At 41.3% G+C, this 18,267-nt stretch overlaps 1 protein-coding gene across 3 annotated transcripts in view; it reads right to left on the bottom strand.

Moving 5' to 3' along the window:
- Positions 1-18,267, bottom strand: part of epha10 (EPH receptor A10) — a 185,083-nt gene that overhangs the window by 121,372 nt on the left and 45,444 nt on the right. For 2 of the 3 annotated variants that reach the window (XM_026156065.1, XM_026156066.1), the window contains exons 2-3: positions 17,919-17,983; positions 13,742-14,414 (exon numbers count right to left, since the gene is read on the bottom strand). In XM_026156065.1, coding sequence (XP_026011850.1) covers positions 13,742-14,414; positions 17,919-17,983 — 738 coding nt within the window. Of the gene's footprint in view, positions 1-1,629; positions 7,580-13,741; positions 14,415-17,918; positions 17,984-18,267 lie in introns of those variants that run through there. The other variant, XM_026156067.1, reaches the window with a different exon arrangement.

Raw genomic sequence — 18,267 nt, 5'->3', positions numbered from 1 at the left:
TCAAATATACCATTTTTAAGCTCAAAATTGTGGAGCCCAACAGATTGATACTGTAATTGCAAAGTCAAGGCCCACGACTGAGTCCATTTTTGTTTAATGTTACCCACTCCCACAACTCTCCTCAATTTTTAGCTATTATATATATCCTATCAAATAACAGAAACAAGTTTCAAAGGGTTCTTGGATCATCAGCTAAAACAACAATATCTAAGGCTCTAAATCTACTGTACTTCTGATATGCTTGTGAATTCAAAATTCCAGTATTCCCATTCTGTCTCCAATGTGTCAACATGTCCTGCAAACTGTTTTTTCTTTGATTTAACAGCTACCAAATGTGTGTGTCAGTCTTCCTGCCTGCTTATTCATATAAACACTTAACAGCTAGTCTGCTTGTTTTTGCTGTCCATCCCTCCTCTGGCCATCTGTCTTTCTGTCTAATAGTTTACTGTCTACCTCTATCTGGCTTACAACTGCTGCCTCATAAACTGGGATGAGATTTATCCTCGTGCCAAATGAGAATAACGACACAGAATAGATGAAGCTGGCTGGGTGAGACGAAACCAGAGAGACGAAAAAAAAAACGATAAGAAGCGAGGCTGCTTTTGCACACAAGTGGATGTGTATGCAAGCATGTGCATGCATTAGGATGGTAAAGACTGAATGTGCTACAAAGTGTATTGTTGAGACAATAAATATCTGTCACATTAATGTATCTTTATAACAAGCTGACTCGTTGTGTTATCCAATGTTTAACTGATGCATCTTTCACGCATTTTGGACACTAACGAATGTCAGTTGGTGACGGAGGATTCGGGACCTTTTTTTTCCCCCAATTTGATAAAGAGAAATTGCACTTGTAGGTGTGTGTTTGTGCGACATGTTCCCAGCTCAGCAGGACTCCAGTACTCCCTGCTGACTATGACCTTCCCATCAAGCAGGCAGTCCTGTTTTTCTCCTTCCCCGTCCCCTTCGCCCCTCCAAAATCCCTCCATTCTGCTGCCTCCCTTTCTCTTCAGTCATACATCCTTACTCCTTCCCTCTATCCTTGCCTCTGTCATCCCTTGATCCACCCATCCCGCTCTCTCCGTCAGACTGGATGATTCTTTGAGTCCTTGATCCAGAGCACGGAAAGGGGCTTCATAAATACACCATCCATCACCGCCGGCAGGGCCAGTTAAAACCACATGACATACAAACCGTTGACTTTAGGTGTGTGTGTGTGTGTGTGTGTGTGTGTGTGTGCGCCTTGTGGTTTCTCAGTGCCAAAATAGCATATACAGATGACATATAAAGGACAGCCAAAAAAACTAAAGGTAAAGTGTATGCTCAGTCAACTGTGATGTGTACACACATCTTATGGATAAGCTTCCATGTGTAACGGCCAAGAGCATTGAAATTCTGCAGAAAACATTAAAGACACAGAAAAACAATCCACTGCATCAAACAAGTTTAAATAGCCCTAACCCTGAAAAAAAAAAAAACACACACAAAAAGAAGGCAACGCCAGATACACAAAACGCTGCAATGTACAATTTCTGCGTACGTGTGTATATTCTGCATGAGATGGTCAACCAAAGATGTATTTCACAAGATGCAAGTCTGTATTTGTCTTTGTGTGTCTGTGTGCTGCATGGCAAAAACAACAACAACAACAAAAAAACACTAAACATGAACACACATGTTTGAACTTATGTTTTCCCCGGGTCTGATTTTTCAATCTGTGTAAACATGGCGATGGTTCGTTGCACCACGCAGTCTCTCACTGTTGCGCACTCCGCCCTCTCAGTGTGTTGTGTGTGATGGATGATAGGGAGGGAAAATAACTAATTCAACAGTAGATTTACATTGTTCTGGATGGTGGTAGCACAACACAAAGAGTCACGGAGAGAAAGCAGGGGGAGGAAAAAAAGTCAAATGCACCCTGAAAACAGGTGAAAACTCCACTGCTGTTTGTAAATATTGTTTAAATGTACTCTTGTCACACACAGCTTTCTATATGAAGCCTGGATTTACGGTTTTCCAGGACAGCACATCTTAGCCAAAGTGTAAGTGAGGTAAGCGGACAGTCATTACCTCATTAAGGGGTGGTCATTTAATCTCCCTGAAGGGAAATATTAAGTGTGTTTCAGGTTTAAAAACGGCAATAAAATTCTACATTAAGAGGCAGGCGAGGAAGTGGAGACATATTCTGCAAGACTCTCAGCCATATAGGAGTTCAAGACCTATACTTAACGACTTCACTTTTGTTCAGCTTTAGCTTTCATTGTTAAGAGCTACCTGAATCTACTATCATTTTTGCACACTGTTTGGTTAGGTTTGGACATGAAAAGTACTTAGCTGGGGTGAGCAAAAGATCACTAGTGGGTTGAAAAACTTCACTTACAAAAGTATGCTATATTCCCAAATGTATTTGCTTGTCTGCTTTCATACAACTCGAAGAGTGTGTTTATGGGATTTCTTTTCAACTATTCTTCCAGAAGCACATTTGTGAGGTCTGACACTGATGTTGGACAGGAAGTCCTGACTCACACTCTCCGCTCCAATTCCTCCCAAAGGTTTCTACCAGGCTGAGGTCATGACTCTGTACAGGTCAGTCAAGTTCTTTAACACCAAACTCACTCATCCATGTATTTATGGACCTTGCTTTGTGCACTAGTGCACAGTCATGTTGAAAAAGGAATGGGCCATCCCTAAACTGTTCCCACAGAGTTGGGAGGATGAAATTGCCCAAAAGTTCTTGGTATGCTTCCTTTCACTGGAACTAAAGAACTCAGCCGAAATCCTGAAAAACAACCGCACATCATTATCTTAGTTCCACCAAACTTCGCACAGGGCAGTCAAACTGTTACCTGGCAACCAACAAACCCAGACTCGTCCATCAGATTTTCAAACAGAGAAGCACTCCAGAGAGCACGTTTCTACTGCTCTAGAGTCCAGTGGTGGCGTGCTTTACACCACAGCATCTGACACTTTACATTGCACTTGGTGATGTAAGGCTTGGTTGCAGCTGTTTGGCCATGTAAACCCAGGAAGCACTGTTCTTGAGCTAACCTGAATGCCACATTTGGAGGTCTGCAGAAAGTTGAGGACCTCTTTGTGTATTAGCACTTGCTGATCCAGCTGAGTTGATGTTGTTCCCAATCACTTTGACTTTGTTATAATACCACTAACAGTTGCCTGTGGAACCTCCTGTTATAAAGCCCTATTGTCTATATTACTGCAATTTTTACAACCAGAGGTTTAAGTGTCTCCTACATAATTGGGTTACTTTCTGTTGATCACTGATTACAGTGGATGATTACTTTCTACTCAGCCTGCTGAGAGATGGAGGAGGGCCCCTGCTGGCCATATCTATGGGACTGATTACAAGTGATAATGCCCATTATATATGCTGGTTAATGTTGGAATTTTCTTTCTGTTTACAGACAATGTTAAGATTCCTATCAGCCCAATCAGATCATCTTCAGCTAGATGAAATGACCACCGAATAAAGTGATAACTGCAGAGGAATGTAGGAACTTACATTTTCCTGAGAAAGATTAAATTATGATAAAAGACTTTGTTTGATTCACCTTCTTATTTGATGGAAAGGGAGATAAAAAGGAAAAAAAAAGGTTGAGAAAAGTAACACGCAAGAACAGGGATGACTGAACAAATGGCATGAGATAAAGCTAAAGAAACAGCAGAGAGCGAGATGGAGTTTTGTTTGCTTCAATGATTTAGAGACACTCCTGAAAAGACTCGATTTAATCTATTTAGACTGTGTGACCAGTTGTCCTCTTTGTTCCTCGTGGGTCCTAGGACATCATAGAAATTTAAACCTCATCAAGCCAAAAGTTTTACATTTTCAGAGTGTCATCTATCAGCTTCTGTTTATATCTGTGGGCAGCTGTGATTTACAGTTTATAGGGGAACATATTTGAGCTTCAGTACAGAATCAACCAGGGCTTGTTTATGGTGGTTATCATCAAACATAAATTTCAAGTTGCAAATAGCTTTAGGCTAAAAATGAAATGCGATTAAGCACCATTTCCCTTTTGTCGATTTGTATCCTCTTGATATGAAGAGTTCAGTTTGTTATTATTTGATTATCTTTGGAAAACTACAGGTATAAACTTATCCAAAGTCATTTTTTTCTAACTCATTTACAGAGCCCAAGCTTGATATTAGGATCCAGTGGAGCTGTAGTAACCCTGTGTCTTTCTCTCTCTCTTTCTCCCTCAGTGGCCCCTCTCTCTCTGGAACCTCCACCCACCTAACGCCCTCAATCTCTCAATGTGCCAATTGGACCAGAGGCCCTGCAGGAGACCTCAATACCACTACACAGTGGAAATGTCACCCATAACACTCTACTCAGGATGCCAATCACTTCACACTGTTCCCCACTGTGAGCATTTGTGTGCGTGTGTCGGGGAGAGAAAGCGAATGATCAAGGGGCATGTCCATGTGTGCAAAGAGAGCATGAAACAATTATTGCCAGTGTGACAAAATCCCTCATAACTCTACCAGAATATAAAATTAGATTTCGCCAAAGTGTACGTCTAGATTTATGGCTTTTGCTCAGTGATGTGTGAGCATCTGAGTGTAATGAGCCTGTCCATCTGAGAGGATTATGGGTTGTCTGGTTAATATAAGGACTACAGGTGTTTGTGGAACTGCACATGATTACACATCAAAACAATGAGAGTGTGCGTGCGTGAGTGTGCCGAGTGATAAACAGGCCTTAGTTAGGCGTGAAGGCAGAAACAGATGGAGTGGGTTACGGACAAATAACACACATGAGCCTGTGAGGGAGTGGGAGTAAGCCCATGTCTGAGCATGCATATGTAGTGTTGTTTGTTTCTGGGAGTGTTTGGGATGATCCGTGCATTCAGTATATGGATATGCAAATGCACGTGCCCAAGAAATCTTAATGTACACATACATGGATATGTGTGGGCGTGTGCATTTACGTGTGTTATATTTAGAGCGCAGTGGCGCAGGTGTCTCTGGAAAAGCCGTCCATTTCAGTGGAATGTGGGTTGAGTCGTGCGAATGCGTATCAGTTTGCACAGGAGAGGGTGCATGATAGGGAGGGTGATGACGAATGACAGGAAAACAAGGAAGGCAGGGGGATGGAGAGCTAAGCTGGCAAAGGCTGGCATGCCAGGCGCACTGTGGAGCCAGGGGGGGCGGGCACTCTGTCCTCATGGCAGGCCCCTCTGTCGAGCTGTGAATACAGAGACAACAGCCGGCATACACAGACATAGATACGCAGGGTAGATTCAAACAGGGATGGCTGCACAGCTCATCACATACAAACTCACAATGTAAACGTTTGCCTTGAAACATAATGAAGCAGTGCAGGTTATTGAAGATTTACTTTTATTTAAAAAAAATGCAGTGAACTGAATTTTAAAGATAATTGTACATCGAGGTTTTTAGTCATACTTTAAGTTAAAGGCAACTCACTTTTCAGTCTTACAGATGTTTTGCCATTTGTTTTAATGACTAACAAAAATAAATTTTCTTTTTCAGTGCTGATGACATATTACAGTCACGTTATTAGCATTTTCCCTATGTGGGTTTTCTCTTGGTGCGCCTGTTTCCGCCCACAGACATGCATTAACTCTATGGGCATGGATGTGGGTGTGAATGGCTGTCTATCTCCGTGTGTTAGCATTGATGGACTCAATGGGCTCCATTACAGAAATACACCCCTGTGCTGAACAAGCCCTGCCTCACATCTTGTGTCATGGCATATGTCAGCACTGACAGGCTCCAGCCCAAAACCATTAAATAAATGAATAAATAAAACAAATAAAAATACAAATCAACTTGTAACTGATAACCATTTAATCACCGCATACCACTGTACAGAACACGCAGATCTACTAGAGTGAGTGACAAACTGTCTAATTGTGTAAATCCAGTTACCTTTGACTTAACAATTCTCAACACACTTTGACTATTTTATTTCTCATTTCACTCCTCCTGACTTCAATGAGACCTGTAGTACTAAAAATAATAGCAGCTTCCTCTTAAGACTTTGTTTCCAATAAGCACACGTGTGTGTGTGTGTGTGTGTGTGTGTGTGTGTGTGTGTGTGTGTGTGTGTGTGTGCGCACTCCTGCGTTCGCCATCTTTCAAGTGTTTTGACAGAATAAGTACATTTCACTGAGGTTAAGTGGGGGCAGACAGATCTATACACTGATCCCACATCAATTTGGAACAGATGGAAAGTTATTAGTAGAGCTTGAATAGGGATGGAACAAGGAGACTGTGGGACAGCAGGGCATTTCTGAACACTGCCTTTCCATTAACATTATAATTTTTTTCATATTTTACTATGAGGAGGTGGGGTGTGCAGCCAGGTAGCATACATGTATGGATCTGTGCACATTTCTTGCAAAATAACGATTTTTCCCCCCGATTTTTTTCTATGGAGCCCAAGAAAAAGAACTCTTAGACGCAAACACAAGCGTCGTAAATCATCTAGCACATCCAAAATTCTTCTGCTGGGTCACTTCAGGACACCAGGAATTACACAGCCTTACATAATGAGACTTAGCATTAATCTTTAATCTAAGATGCAGCTTGTCGTCAGCAAGCCTTTCATGTGCCAGAGTGGTTCAACTGGGATAGCATAGCACGAGCCTAAGGGCCAGCATCTGTGGAAGAAAATCGCTAGCTTGAGCCTGCCTCTGTTGTTTTTATATTTAAGTTTTCCTGTTTAGTCTGACAGAATATAATTGAGCTTTAATGTATATTCTTGCTTTCATTAGCACCAGAAATTATCACAGCGGAGAAATGTCCTTGCCATTTTTCAAAACTAGGCATAGTTTTCGATTCAGGAAGTGCAAGACGGCTCCCATAAAAGGAGCCTTTAATCAGTGAATTTAGAGATACTTGGTTTTACTGGGTGGTGATTTGTTAAAACATGCAAAACATAGCTGAGTGAATATAACATGCTTCTCAAACCATAAGTCAACTTAATATGTTCCCCGTGGAGAGAAAAATGGTGCTACGCTTATCGGCTGTGCTGTTAATCTTCCCCCATTGTTTCACTTTGATTTATATTCTATTTGCTGCTGAGTAACGCGGTTTCTCCACAGTGATATTTAAAATTCTTACTAAGTCAGGTTTACATTTTAAATGTGTACCATATGATTTAATTATAATCACCAAAAATGAGTGTAACTAATCTCAAGTCTTATGGCGAGCAATATTTTATGCAACTGAATATTGTATCACACCTCAGCGATACTGTAGTGGCTAGAAAATAATTACTGAAAGAGGAGGAACGGTATAACAAAGCAAAGAGGAAACTGGTATTCCAGGGAATAAAGCTGCCAGTTTCTTTTGTTCTAATGTCTTTTTATTTCTTATGAACACCAAAGTTTTCATGTACTTAATAAGCAGGAGCTGCTCTTACAGGATAGTTCCATGTTTTACTGAATATTTGATTCGGCTCAGTGGTCATGGGTGAGTCAGAGAGAAACGAGGCTGTCATGTCGGGTGAGTTAGCAACCTGATTAAGCTGGATGCCAACCTTTTCTAACTTTGATGCATTCATGTTGGCTCTATTTAATTCATGAGACTGGTGCGGAAGAAAAGGGGGGGAAAGAGAGAAAAGGATGAAGGTAACACATTGCAATTTCACTCTGCCTAGTTCTCACCTTTTCACGCTTTGTTTTTTCTTTCTCTTCAACTTACCATTATCTCCCTCTGACCTCCACTTTTTTTCTTTACTTACAGGTCAAGTTGGGTTTTTTTTACTTGTTTTTTTAGCCTTTAACCTCTAAAACTCATCACCTTTACTCCCACTGTCTTCTCCCTATCAAGTCTACATCATCTCCCTCACTTCTCATTGTCATTTTTCTTAGCGTCATCTCTCTGCACCAGCATTGTGTGCGTCTCTGAAATAATCCTCAGCTTTTACAACTCATATTTTATGCATTCCGCTTTTACGCAGAGTGACTAACAAACAGTGAAACGACGAGGAATTTGTGACAGCTCTTTTTTTCCCTTTTTTTTTGCAATGCTATGCATTCCCTTTCCAATTTTTCTTCCTCCTCCTCAACCCCCCCAAAATACATTTTCACCTCCATCTATAATGCCCCCCCAACTTAATTCCTTCCTTCCTCATTCTCCCTAGGTGAAGTAAGGCAGGGGAAAAATGAATAGCGAGTGCTTGGCCTCCCTCCAGCACACATTTTCAATATCCAAGGGACATTTTAATGGTACTTTTGTAAACAAGCACACACATAGATGTCTGTATGTCTATGTGGGAATGCTCTCTATTAGTGTGTGAATGTTTGACGGGTGTGTATTTGTGCTCTTTGCCCACTTGTTGTATGGGTGTCCAGCAAAATAAATACATCAGATGGTTGGCTCAAAAGAACACATTTGTCTTTCTCCCTGGAGAATGTGAATTATTTAAAATGAAAGCTGGGGAAGAGAAATGACTAACAGTAGCAGGTGACGTGGCTGGAAAGGAGAAAGATGGAGAAGGATAGCGAGGGGAGACCAGATGGGCAGGGGTTGCACCTAGCCAAAAAGAGATAGTATAAAGATAGCAAAATGTAAGATAAAAGGAGAATGAATGATGAGTCAAAAACATGAATATGGAAAGTGGGAAAGATGCTCTATCATAAAGGTTAGGATGTGGTTACAAATCACTGGCGAAGGACTGGAAAGCTACGCAAATAGAAGTAAAAGAAATAGAATACAATAAGACTTCTGTCTGAGACAAAAAGAAATAGGGAAGGCTGATAAGGACATGACAAGAAGTGACAACAGACAGAGCGGAAGATGACTGCAACAGAGGGAGCGACTTTGGAAACATATGATTGGCTACTAGTGCCAAATTTGAGCACGCAAACACACACACACACTTTCTCGCTCACCGCCCTGTACAAACGCATTGGATAATTCTCCAAGCTTCACCAGCAGATTTCAGCCTGTTAACCTGCCTCGCCCTGCTTCACCCCGTCTTACCCTGCCACATGGCCACCCCGGGGGGGGGGGGGGGGGGCATGAAACAAGAGCTGGAGACAGGAAAAGCAGAATGTTGATGGGAAATATTGAAAAGAGACAAGATAAAAAAAACAGAAAGTCAAAGAGGGAGAAAAAAAAAGGAAAGAGGTAGAGGAGGAGAGAGAACGCAAACAGTTTCTTTAGAGGAAGTCGTGAAGTGTTGCTCTGATCAGTGAGATAGAAATTAAGTATACAGTCCTTTGGCAGCACAGGGAGCGCGTTGGGGGGTAAATAGGAGAAGGAAATAAAGGTGCATGAGGGGGGAAAGGGGAGGAGAAGGATGGCGTGTAGTAAATTACGGAGGGAAGGAGAGCAATAGGAAGGAATAGCAGGGTGGTGAATGTGATGGAGCTGGATTGTGAAGCATCAAACAAAGATAATAAGAGAATCCGCTGAAGGCATGAGGCAAACTCAGTAATTATATAGAAAGAGCAGCCTGCCTTAATTAGAACAGGATGGAGCTCATGAGTGTGAGAGAGACACACGCAAAAAAAACCCCACACATAATTACACATGTACATCAAACACACCATTTCTGAGGTAATATATTACGTAATTTTTTTGCTCCCTGGTCTGTTCCTGTTGACGGCTATTCATAATGAGACCGAAGAACATATGTGTACTCCTCACAACGCGTGTCTGACTTGTGAATGCACACAGGGTCAAGATGTACACATCCAAGTCGTCCTACCGCTCTGGTTTTTAAACTCGCTCTGCTTTTTTGGCCTTTTATGTATTTCATGAGGAAGCTAAGTGGACATAAGCTCTAAGTTCTTCGTATTTACACTCATCTTCACAAGCAGCAGCAGTCTTGCGGTCCTCTGAGCAACAGCGGATTAGTTGCATGACCTAAATCTTAAACACCAGGATCTCCTCTTTTCATCCTAGAGATACTTGGTAGTAACTCAGTTGTAAGAGACGACTTCAACACCACACACATTTTTGTCTTTTTTAGGTTTTCTATAATTACACATTCATTCAGTTTTGATGCAGAAAGCCGTCGAACTGGAGAGATGAAAGCCAGACGAGAGCCACCGCATGGCTGGACACATAACAAATTTGCTCTTTTGCTGAGTTTTTTTGTTGTTGTTAAATTAAGTTAAATGTCCTTTAATACCTACACTTCCTAGGTAAAAACTTTATAAAAAGAATTATGACAGCAGTTGCCATAATCCGAAGTAATCCAGCATTCCTTAAATCTTCTGTGACCCTTACAGAGGATGCGGTAATAATCCTCTTCCCTACTGCACTGCACTATCTGTTTACACCATTATCAGTAGCTTCTCACTGGCTCTTCGATATTATTGACCGGGACTGAGACACTTAGTGCATTTTCACTCACTCAGTTAAACAATTACGCTCAGGAGTAAATAAGACATAGAACCTGTGAACACTGTATGCAAACGTACATGGGAATCAGTTGAAGATCACAGCTTTGTTGTGTTTGTTGCGATTTACTGCTTTGCATTCTTTTTTTGTTGTACTTCACAGCAGCTACTCATTCATATTCTTGAAGGACATGTGCATGAGGATGATTGCGACACATATATAAACTCAAATGTCCTTGCGCACAAAACATTTCTGTAATCTCACTATCCATTTTTATGAGGTGCACATGGAGACCTGATGTCTTTCTCCGACACACAAAATGAAATTTAAAAAAAAAAAAGTGTGTGTGTGTGTCTGCTGTGAGATGTGTCCTTAGTATAAGTGTGTATGAGCAGTCCCAGCGCAATTCCTCAGTTTAGTGGAGCATTACAGCTGATCAATAGCTCTGGTGCAGTGGGAGATGTCTGGGCTTTGGCTGCATATTCATACCATTACAGCTGAAGTGAGGAAAGAGGCACTACAGGGAACGTGTGTGTGTGTGTGTGTGTCAGCAGACCACTCTCATGGATAATGACATTCTCTATCACCTAGTGGACCACACAGTTACTTGCTAAACTGCACCCAGTCAAGGTTGAGCACCGATAGAAGCAGTCTAAAACGTCTCTCTCTCTGAGTCTCTGTGGACTCGCTGGCTTTTCTGTGCCATCACTGAGACTCACTGTCCTTGTCTACTTGCTCTTTTGGCAAGATGCCTGACATGTTCTATTCTCCCTTTACTCCTTCTTTTCCTTTAAAATGTTACTTTTTTTTGTTGGTTTCCTGTCAGTGCTTTCTCTCTTCATCCATCTGCGCGGTGCTTCCCCGTACCACATTGTTATTCTCCTCCGAGTTTCTCTGTTGGTTTGTACATCAGTCAGATTCTTCTGTCCGCGGCGAAGATTTTATTGTCGAAAAAGCATTGTCAGTAATTACAAAAAGCAGGACAAGCAACACATACTTTATTTGCACACGGCCCAACTGCCAATATCATTAAACAATTCTCAGCTCCAACTGTCAAACTGTTACTGCAGAACCAGAAAATGTGCAACGCAGCCAAAGTTCTGCACGACTTATCACCAACTTTACTATTAATACTATTTATACTGGATTTTTTTCCTTAACTATTGGTTCCTCTCAACAGCTAGGTGTTTTGCAGAACTATTGTTGGCAGAAACTTCATAAAGTTAATATTGTTACGGCCCATCATTTACAATGACAGACAAGATATGTGATGAATTACCATATCGGTTGTTAGATCCCACTAAATGAAAGCATTCCAAAAGCGGCATATGGTACAATCATACCAAAAAATGTTAAGGTTAAGAAAATATTATGTCCCTGCTATGACTTAGATGAGAAAACAGCAGTCTTCACTGGAAGATCATGCGTTGTACAAGTCCACAGGTAATGCACAAGGTCATCGACATCCCGAGGTGTCTGAGGGAGAACACTTACTGCAAACGACCCCGAACGTGATGGGTTTCATGGCAACGGCAACAAAAATTGTTGCTCACCTGACTTCTTCCCCAAAATGAAAGTATAGTTAAAGGCATGCTGCTTTGACACAGCAAAGAAGACGTGCAGAGGGAAGTGGTCAGAATGAGACTTCAAGGAAATGACCTGAAAACAGCAGGAGTGCTGAGAGCTGTGCAGAGCTTCAGACAGAGACAACCTTGAAGTGGACAGCAGGCAAACTGAATCCAAGTAAGGTTTTGACTTTTTATGGATAGACTCACTGAGCCTTTTAGCTATGTTGCCGTTTCTTATATATTTTAGTTAGTAGCACAATGAGCTTCACTTTGGAATACAAACACGCTGATGTAAATTACTATTGTTAATCAAATACACAGAATCAATACATTTTTAATAAAAAACCACTGCAGGGATCAATATGAGATCACCGCACCAAGTTCAACAGTCTAAATTACTGTCCCATGACTGCACGTTACAGTCTAGTCAAGTGACTCCAACACCCACATCACATTGCACAATAATTCAAGATGGGGTGTGAAAACTAACAGCGAGAGTCAGGCGTTCAAACTGCTGCTATTATATGAGCAATTGTGACAAAAGATCGCAATACTGTCCGTTTCAGTTTACGTCAGAAAGCAACACATCAAACCACCCGCTAGCTTACTAATGGCAGCACTTCGTGTAGGTGTGTCTGTGTGTTAATCGGGACATTTATGCCTCATGAAAGAAAGATGTGTTGTCAAGCTTGGGACACGGCCTTCTGAAGAAACAGTACACAAAGTCATTGTGTTCACATTCACACACACCAGGCTCTTCACACTTCTCATACTCACGGTACACACACCATGCCTCACATGCCAATATGTGTGACAACGTTTGGACATAAACACGAAATATTTTAACATCTCTGACAAGTCAAGATCCTCGCAATCGATGGCACTGTCAGTATAGAACAAAAGGAGGCACAGTTTGAAAATGAATGAGAAAGGTGTCTTTGTACTTCTATTGTCTGCCCTCTAAAAACATGACCACTGCGGATCGTTCTTCTTGTCTAAACACTCGTTAACATTGATTTCTCCTTTCTGTCCTTGCTCACCTGCACTTATTCCCTTTCCCTCGTTCACTCTTACAGTATCTGCTGTATCTCTGTGTGTGTCTCAATACAGATCAGCCTTGCTTTTCTCATCTTCTAATGCCATTAATCTCTTCTTTTATTCTGCCCAACTTCATCGCCGTCACAAACTCCTCTCCTTTTTTTCTTCTTTTCACTGCAAAAATCCTCATTTTGTTAACTCACTTCAAGTCTCTTGTTGAATATTACTTACTCTAAAGGTAATGTCAATTTCAGAGTCTTTTTAACTGAATATATCTTCAACAGAACTATACAGCTTTATAATATTTGTAGCTGCTAGCAATATCTGCCTGAACCTCCAATGTAATTTGGAATTTGGATTGGCTCTAATGCAAGTGGCACTGCCATTTAACACATGAAAAAAATGCCAATTTCACTTAGTTTGCATACAAATCATCAGTTTTGATTGCAATGCAATTATTTGCTGTATTTTGTATGTGCTATTCAATACACTGACACCGGTTTCTAGCAAAAATTCAAACCAAGTTGTGTTTAAAAGAAAACAAACAAAAAAAATCACACACAGTTTTTGTTTTTTTCCTGTTGTGTTCCTGCTCGCTGTTAGTCCAGAGCATTCTATCAAAGAGCTAAAACACATGAAAACATTGCTAATTCTTTCTTTTCTTTATTCAGTATTCTGGATTTGTTGCTTTAGTTCATTTCCGACACAACTCCTTTCTCGTTGCTTGTATTTGCTGCATTCTTATTCGTGTATCCACACATCCCACTATCTGATTTTCCATTCCCTACCTTCACAGCTGCTGTGTCCCTCCTCGTAGCCGGCGCTGCAGCTGCACTTCCCAATAGGCACCAGCCATTCACCTTCGGCACTACAATGCATCCTGGGAGGGCTGTCTGTGTCAACTTCAGAGTTGTTAACACAGGTGCCGCGCACCTCTACAAGCGTGGCAAACGCTGCTTCGGCCACTGTATCGGGGAACACTGCCAGGTTCTGGACGGTTGCGAGACAGCGTTTGTAGTAAACCCGCACAGCCACCAGTGCCACGCAGGCACCGACATCCTGGAATGCCAGGTGGAACCCTTTACGATTGAGGTGGCCGATCTCGCGCACCTCTGTGTTCAGCTTCATCTTCCTCTCACCAAGATCACCCTGCGTGAAGCTCTCATCAGCAGCAATGGTATCTATCTTGGTATACCGGTCCTCTCGCGTCACACCTCCAAGGTCCCTGTCTGACTCGACATACAGGAGGTTGAAGGTCTCCTTGCAGGTGCCTGCTACACCAGGGATGCTGTTGCAGTCACGCAGAGTGAACTGGAGCTCCACAAAAATGCGCTGTCCACCTCGACGTGCCACCCAGCCCGTCTGCAGCCAGTTGTTCTGCTGCGTGGGCTCCATCACATTGCACACCTGGTATGTCCGAATGGGCTTATACTTCTCATCTACGCCGCTTATTTCCTCCCACTGTAGGGATAAAGATTTGGGCAGAGGGGAAAAAAGACACAAAATCCTTAAATGTGAGGTATAGAAAAAAGAAAATCAAGAAAAGGAATATGGGAATGGAAAGAGACATACTGCATTTTACAAACCATGAATAAGCAGCAAGGAGCTTAGTAATAACATGAAGGACTGACAAGAAGAAAAAAAAAACAGCAAGAAACAGATGATAAAAATGTTAAATGACAGCAGAAAGAATAGATATGCAAACAGGAGTGAGTAAGTTCAGGTTAACAGTGTAATGACATAATCTGATGAGTGAGTGTTTGAAATAAAAATCATTGGTTCTCAGATTGTCTAATAGTGTCACATAATGAACAGGCTCAGTCATCGTGAGTCTTAAGTGGTGTTTCTGCAACTGTGGGTCAGACCTTAGTCACTTTCTTTCGATCTCAGACTGCTTGGCACTTAAACTAATGGCATTTGTGTTCAATGTTTGTATAAACCAGGGGTCGGCAACCCTAGGCACGCGTGCCACAGTTGGCATGCGAAGGGTTAACTGGTGGCACGACCATAGCTGGACTGGCCATCGGGCATACTGGGCATTTGACTTTTTTTTCTTTGTAACGGTATAAACAATAAAAGGTGGTGGATTGGCCAGATGCTGGTCGGTGTGTAAAAATAACTCAGTTGTTTGGTGGTGGCTGTGGCGGAGCTTCCACAGATTCAGTAATCTGTGGTGGAGGCCAGCAGGTGGATGAGCGAAAGGAGAGGCAAGAGGAGAGACCCGAGGCGGCCGCCGGTCCGAGTGTCAGGTGAACTGAACTTCAGGTAAGAAGTTATGACCTGCAGTCTATCTGGGTCAGATATGAACCAAGTTTAGGTGGAGTTTATTTTTGTTGTGCTGACTTTTTACAGTCAGTTACAATAACTCGTACTGCGTGCTAGCTAGCATGACGGAGTTTCTATACAGCTGGGTGGTTGCTACTTCAATCATGAAACTGATCAATGATCAGCTGATCGCCTTTTTTCTCTTTTGTTTATCGCCCACTTTGCGCCAGAAAGAGGAAACCGTCGAATGTCGCGTTAAACAACAGCAGCACGTTTAAGCTTGATCAGCTGTTGTTAGAATGTATTTAATATTACTTTCTAGTAGCTGATGTTTGCTGGAGCCACAGCTGTAAAGCTGCTGGTCATGATGTCGGTTTGGTTATCTTGTGAGAGGGAAACCAGGAAGATGAAACCAGGAGATGTCTTTACTGAATCATCAGAGCTGAACAGGTGATGGAGAAACAGGTTTGCCTTTTAGGTGACATGAATGAGTTGAAGGGAAGTTATGAACTGTTCCTGAGAAACAAATAACACCAGGATCTGTTTCTAAGTAGCTGACAGCTGGTAACTGTGCAGGGGTGGGTCTAGCAAAGTTTTGCCAGGGGGCCAGGTAGGGCATTAACAGGGAAAGGGGGGCACAAAGAAATACTTTCTTATTCTCATTTAAAATGTCTAGCTTTTAATAAATAATTCTCTGAAGCTTATGATAGATGTATGATGTATGATAAAAATCATACATATAACATCGAAGCAGCTGGAATCCATAGCTGTGTGTGTTCATGGAGCTTGCATTTTCACCTGCTGGACATCACTACCTGACAAGTTTAACTGTCTTCAAAACATTGCAGAGGCCTTATTGACAGTATTTGGCTCTACATATCTGTGTGAGTAGATTTTCTCTCACATGAGTCTCCTCAGGTAGCCGTCTGAATGCTGGACACTCGGAGACCTGTATCTCTGAGTGGGAGACCAGAGATCACATTAACATGTTTGTCTCTGTATTAACAGACATGCCATATTGGCCCAGTTTATTTTTCTTATCATTGTTGTGAGGAGACCATAAATAGCTTTTGTATTTTCTGTTGTACAGTTCATTTGCTGTCATGGATAAAAAGTGTCCTTTTTTTTGGTTTCAAAATAGCTGATAACTATTCGCTGATTGCTGCCAACATCTGCGAACAAATATAATTCTATAAAGTGGTTCTATATAGTGTGTAACCGTTAATATAGAGCGTTATTAAATTTATCGCTAATGCAATCATATGGCACACTGACCTCTGAGGAAATTCTAAATGGCACTCGTCATCAGAAAGGTTGCCTACCCCTGGTATAAACGCTTCATCCCACAGTCTTGTGATTTATTCACAAGAAACGAATTTAGAAAAAAAGACACAGCAGGCTTAATTAAAGGGCTTTGTTAGTTGGCCTTCAGCCTACAGATAGTTTTTATTTATTTATTTATTTTTTGCAGCTTTGGTGTAGCCTAAAATATTGATACTATATCGGTACTGACACAGATTCTCTGTTCTAAAGAACTCTCTGCACCTTGCTGAATAGATTAAGAGTGTTTTTTGTCTAAATATTGGTCCAAATAATTGATAATTACTGGCCTGTTTGCTAACAAAAGATTATTATTAGTAGTTGTTGCTTTAGAAGAAGTGGTAGTAGTAAAAAGAAATCTGATGTATGTGCACACCCTATTTCAGCCATTGGGACGGAGTCACAAGTATTCTCTTCAAGGTGAGGAACCACTGAATAATATAGCATTTTATTTATCTTTTAAATGTATTTTATTTTTGAGGAATTAAAAGTTTAAACTCCTCTGAGCACTCTAAGAATGCTTTTTATAGTTTCCTAATATTTGCCATAGGGCAGAGTTTGTTTTTCTGATTTACTTTCAGTCTGGAAGAGCGAGAAAAATTTAATCAAATATATAATTTATCCATCAGATGAATGATTATGACTCCATGTCACTATTTGAATTACCGAGGCGCTCTTGACAGAATTGAAAGTGAACTGAGCAGCAAATATGAACTGCTCTCCCTCTCTCATAAATACACAAACGTGCACAAAGCAAAAGAGTAGAAATGGATTATCTCCAATGGTAATGTGATCAGCCCCTCTCCTGTCAAGGTGACTATATCAAAGTGGGTGCAGTGTGTTCTCTATCACTTCTACTGGGACATGTAGGTGAATCACACAGTCACATTAATCTTATGCATAGTGGAGCACGTAGTGCAGCAGTCATCTCAAACACAAGTGCTTCAGCAACCTCTATCCTAAACAATGCACATTTAAAAGCAGTGATGTTATTCATATAATAGACTTATCAAGTGTGTGTGTGCATGGAAAGGCCAACTTGCAGGTGACACGTGGGTGACAAACTGCTCTGGCAAAAGTGCTCCTGCATTTATCTTGCAGTCATAACTTAGTGCAAAGGGTTTTACGGACGAAATCGATCGTCACAAAAGGCCATTTATCTGTGGCAGCACATCTGTGTAGCTGCTTTGGACACTGCTATATAGTAGCCTGGATTAGTCCCAATGATTAATGATAATGATGAGCTCAGCACTGGGGACAAATTGAAGAAAAGGTGTGGAAAAGTAAAGTAACAAGCTGTGTGGAGGCTGGCAAGTAAACACATGCGTCTACAAATGAAAAAAATGACATGCAGGTAATGAAAAATGCAACTATACTTACTCCATTAGGGGGATAGGACGTCCAGCCGAGCTCTGCTTGAGTCTCTTTAGAATTCAGCAGCACCACTGCAGGAAATTACAAAAAAGGGGGGAAGACAGACATGAGTTAGACGACATGTGGCATTAGAGTGTATTTGCCTTTATTTTTTAAATACATTTCCCAACAGTGTACCTCACCTGCATGATAACAAAACTCAATTAACACTAACTCAAGCAAATAATAGTATTAAATTAGTCATTTACAGTACATTTGCACAATGGTTCAGTTTTATTTGGCCTCTGAAAGTGCTTGGAGTAAATATGAATAACACAAAGTGCAAAATGACACATCAGGTTTGGAATAATGAAAG

Source organism: Astatotilapia calliptera, chromosome 22 (genome assembly GCF_900246225.1).
Source record: "Astatotilapia calliptera chromosome 22, fAstCal1.2, whole genome shotgun sequence".
Lineage (NCBI taxonomy): Eukaryota > Metazoa > Chordata > Actinopteri > Cichliformes > Cichlidae > Astatotilapia > Astatotilapia calliptera.
The sequence above is the reverse complement of the archived record's forward strand: the minus strand, read 5'-3'. Positions and strand labels throughout refer to the sequence as shown.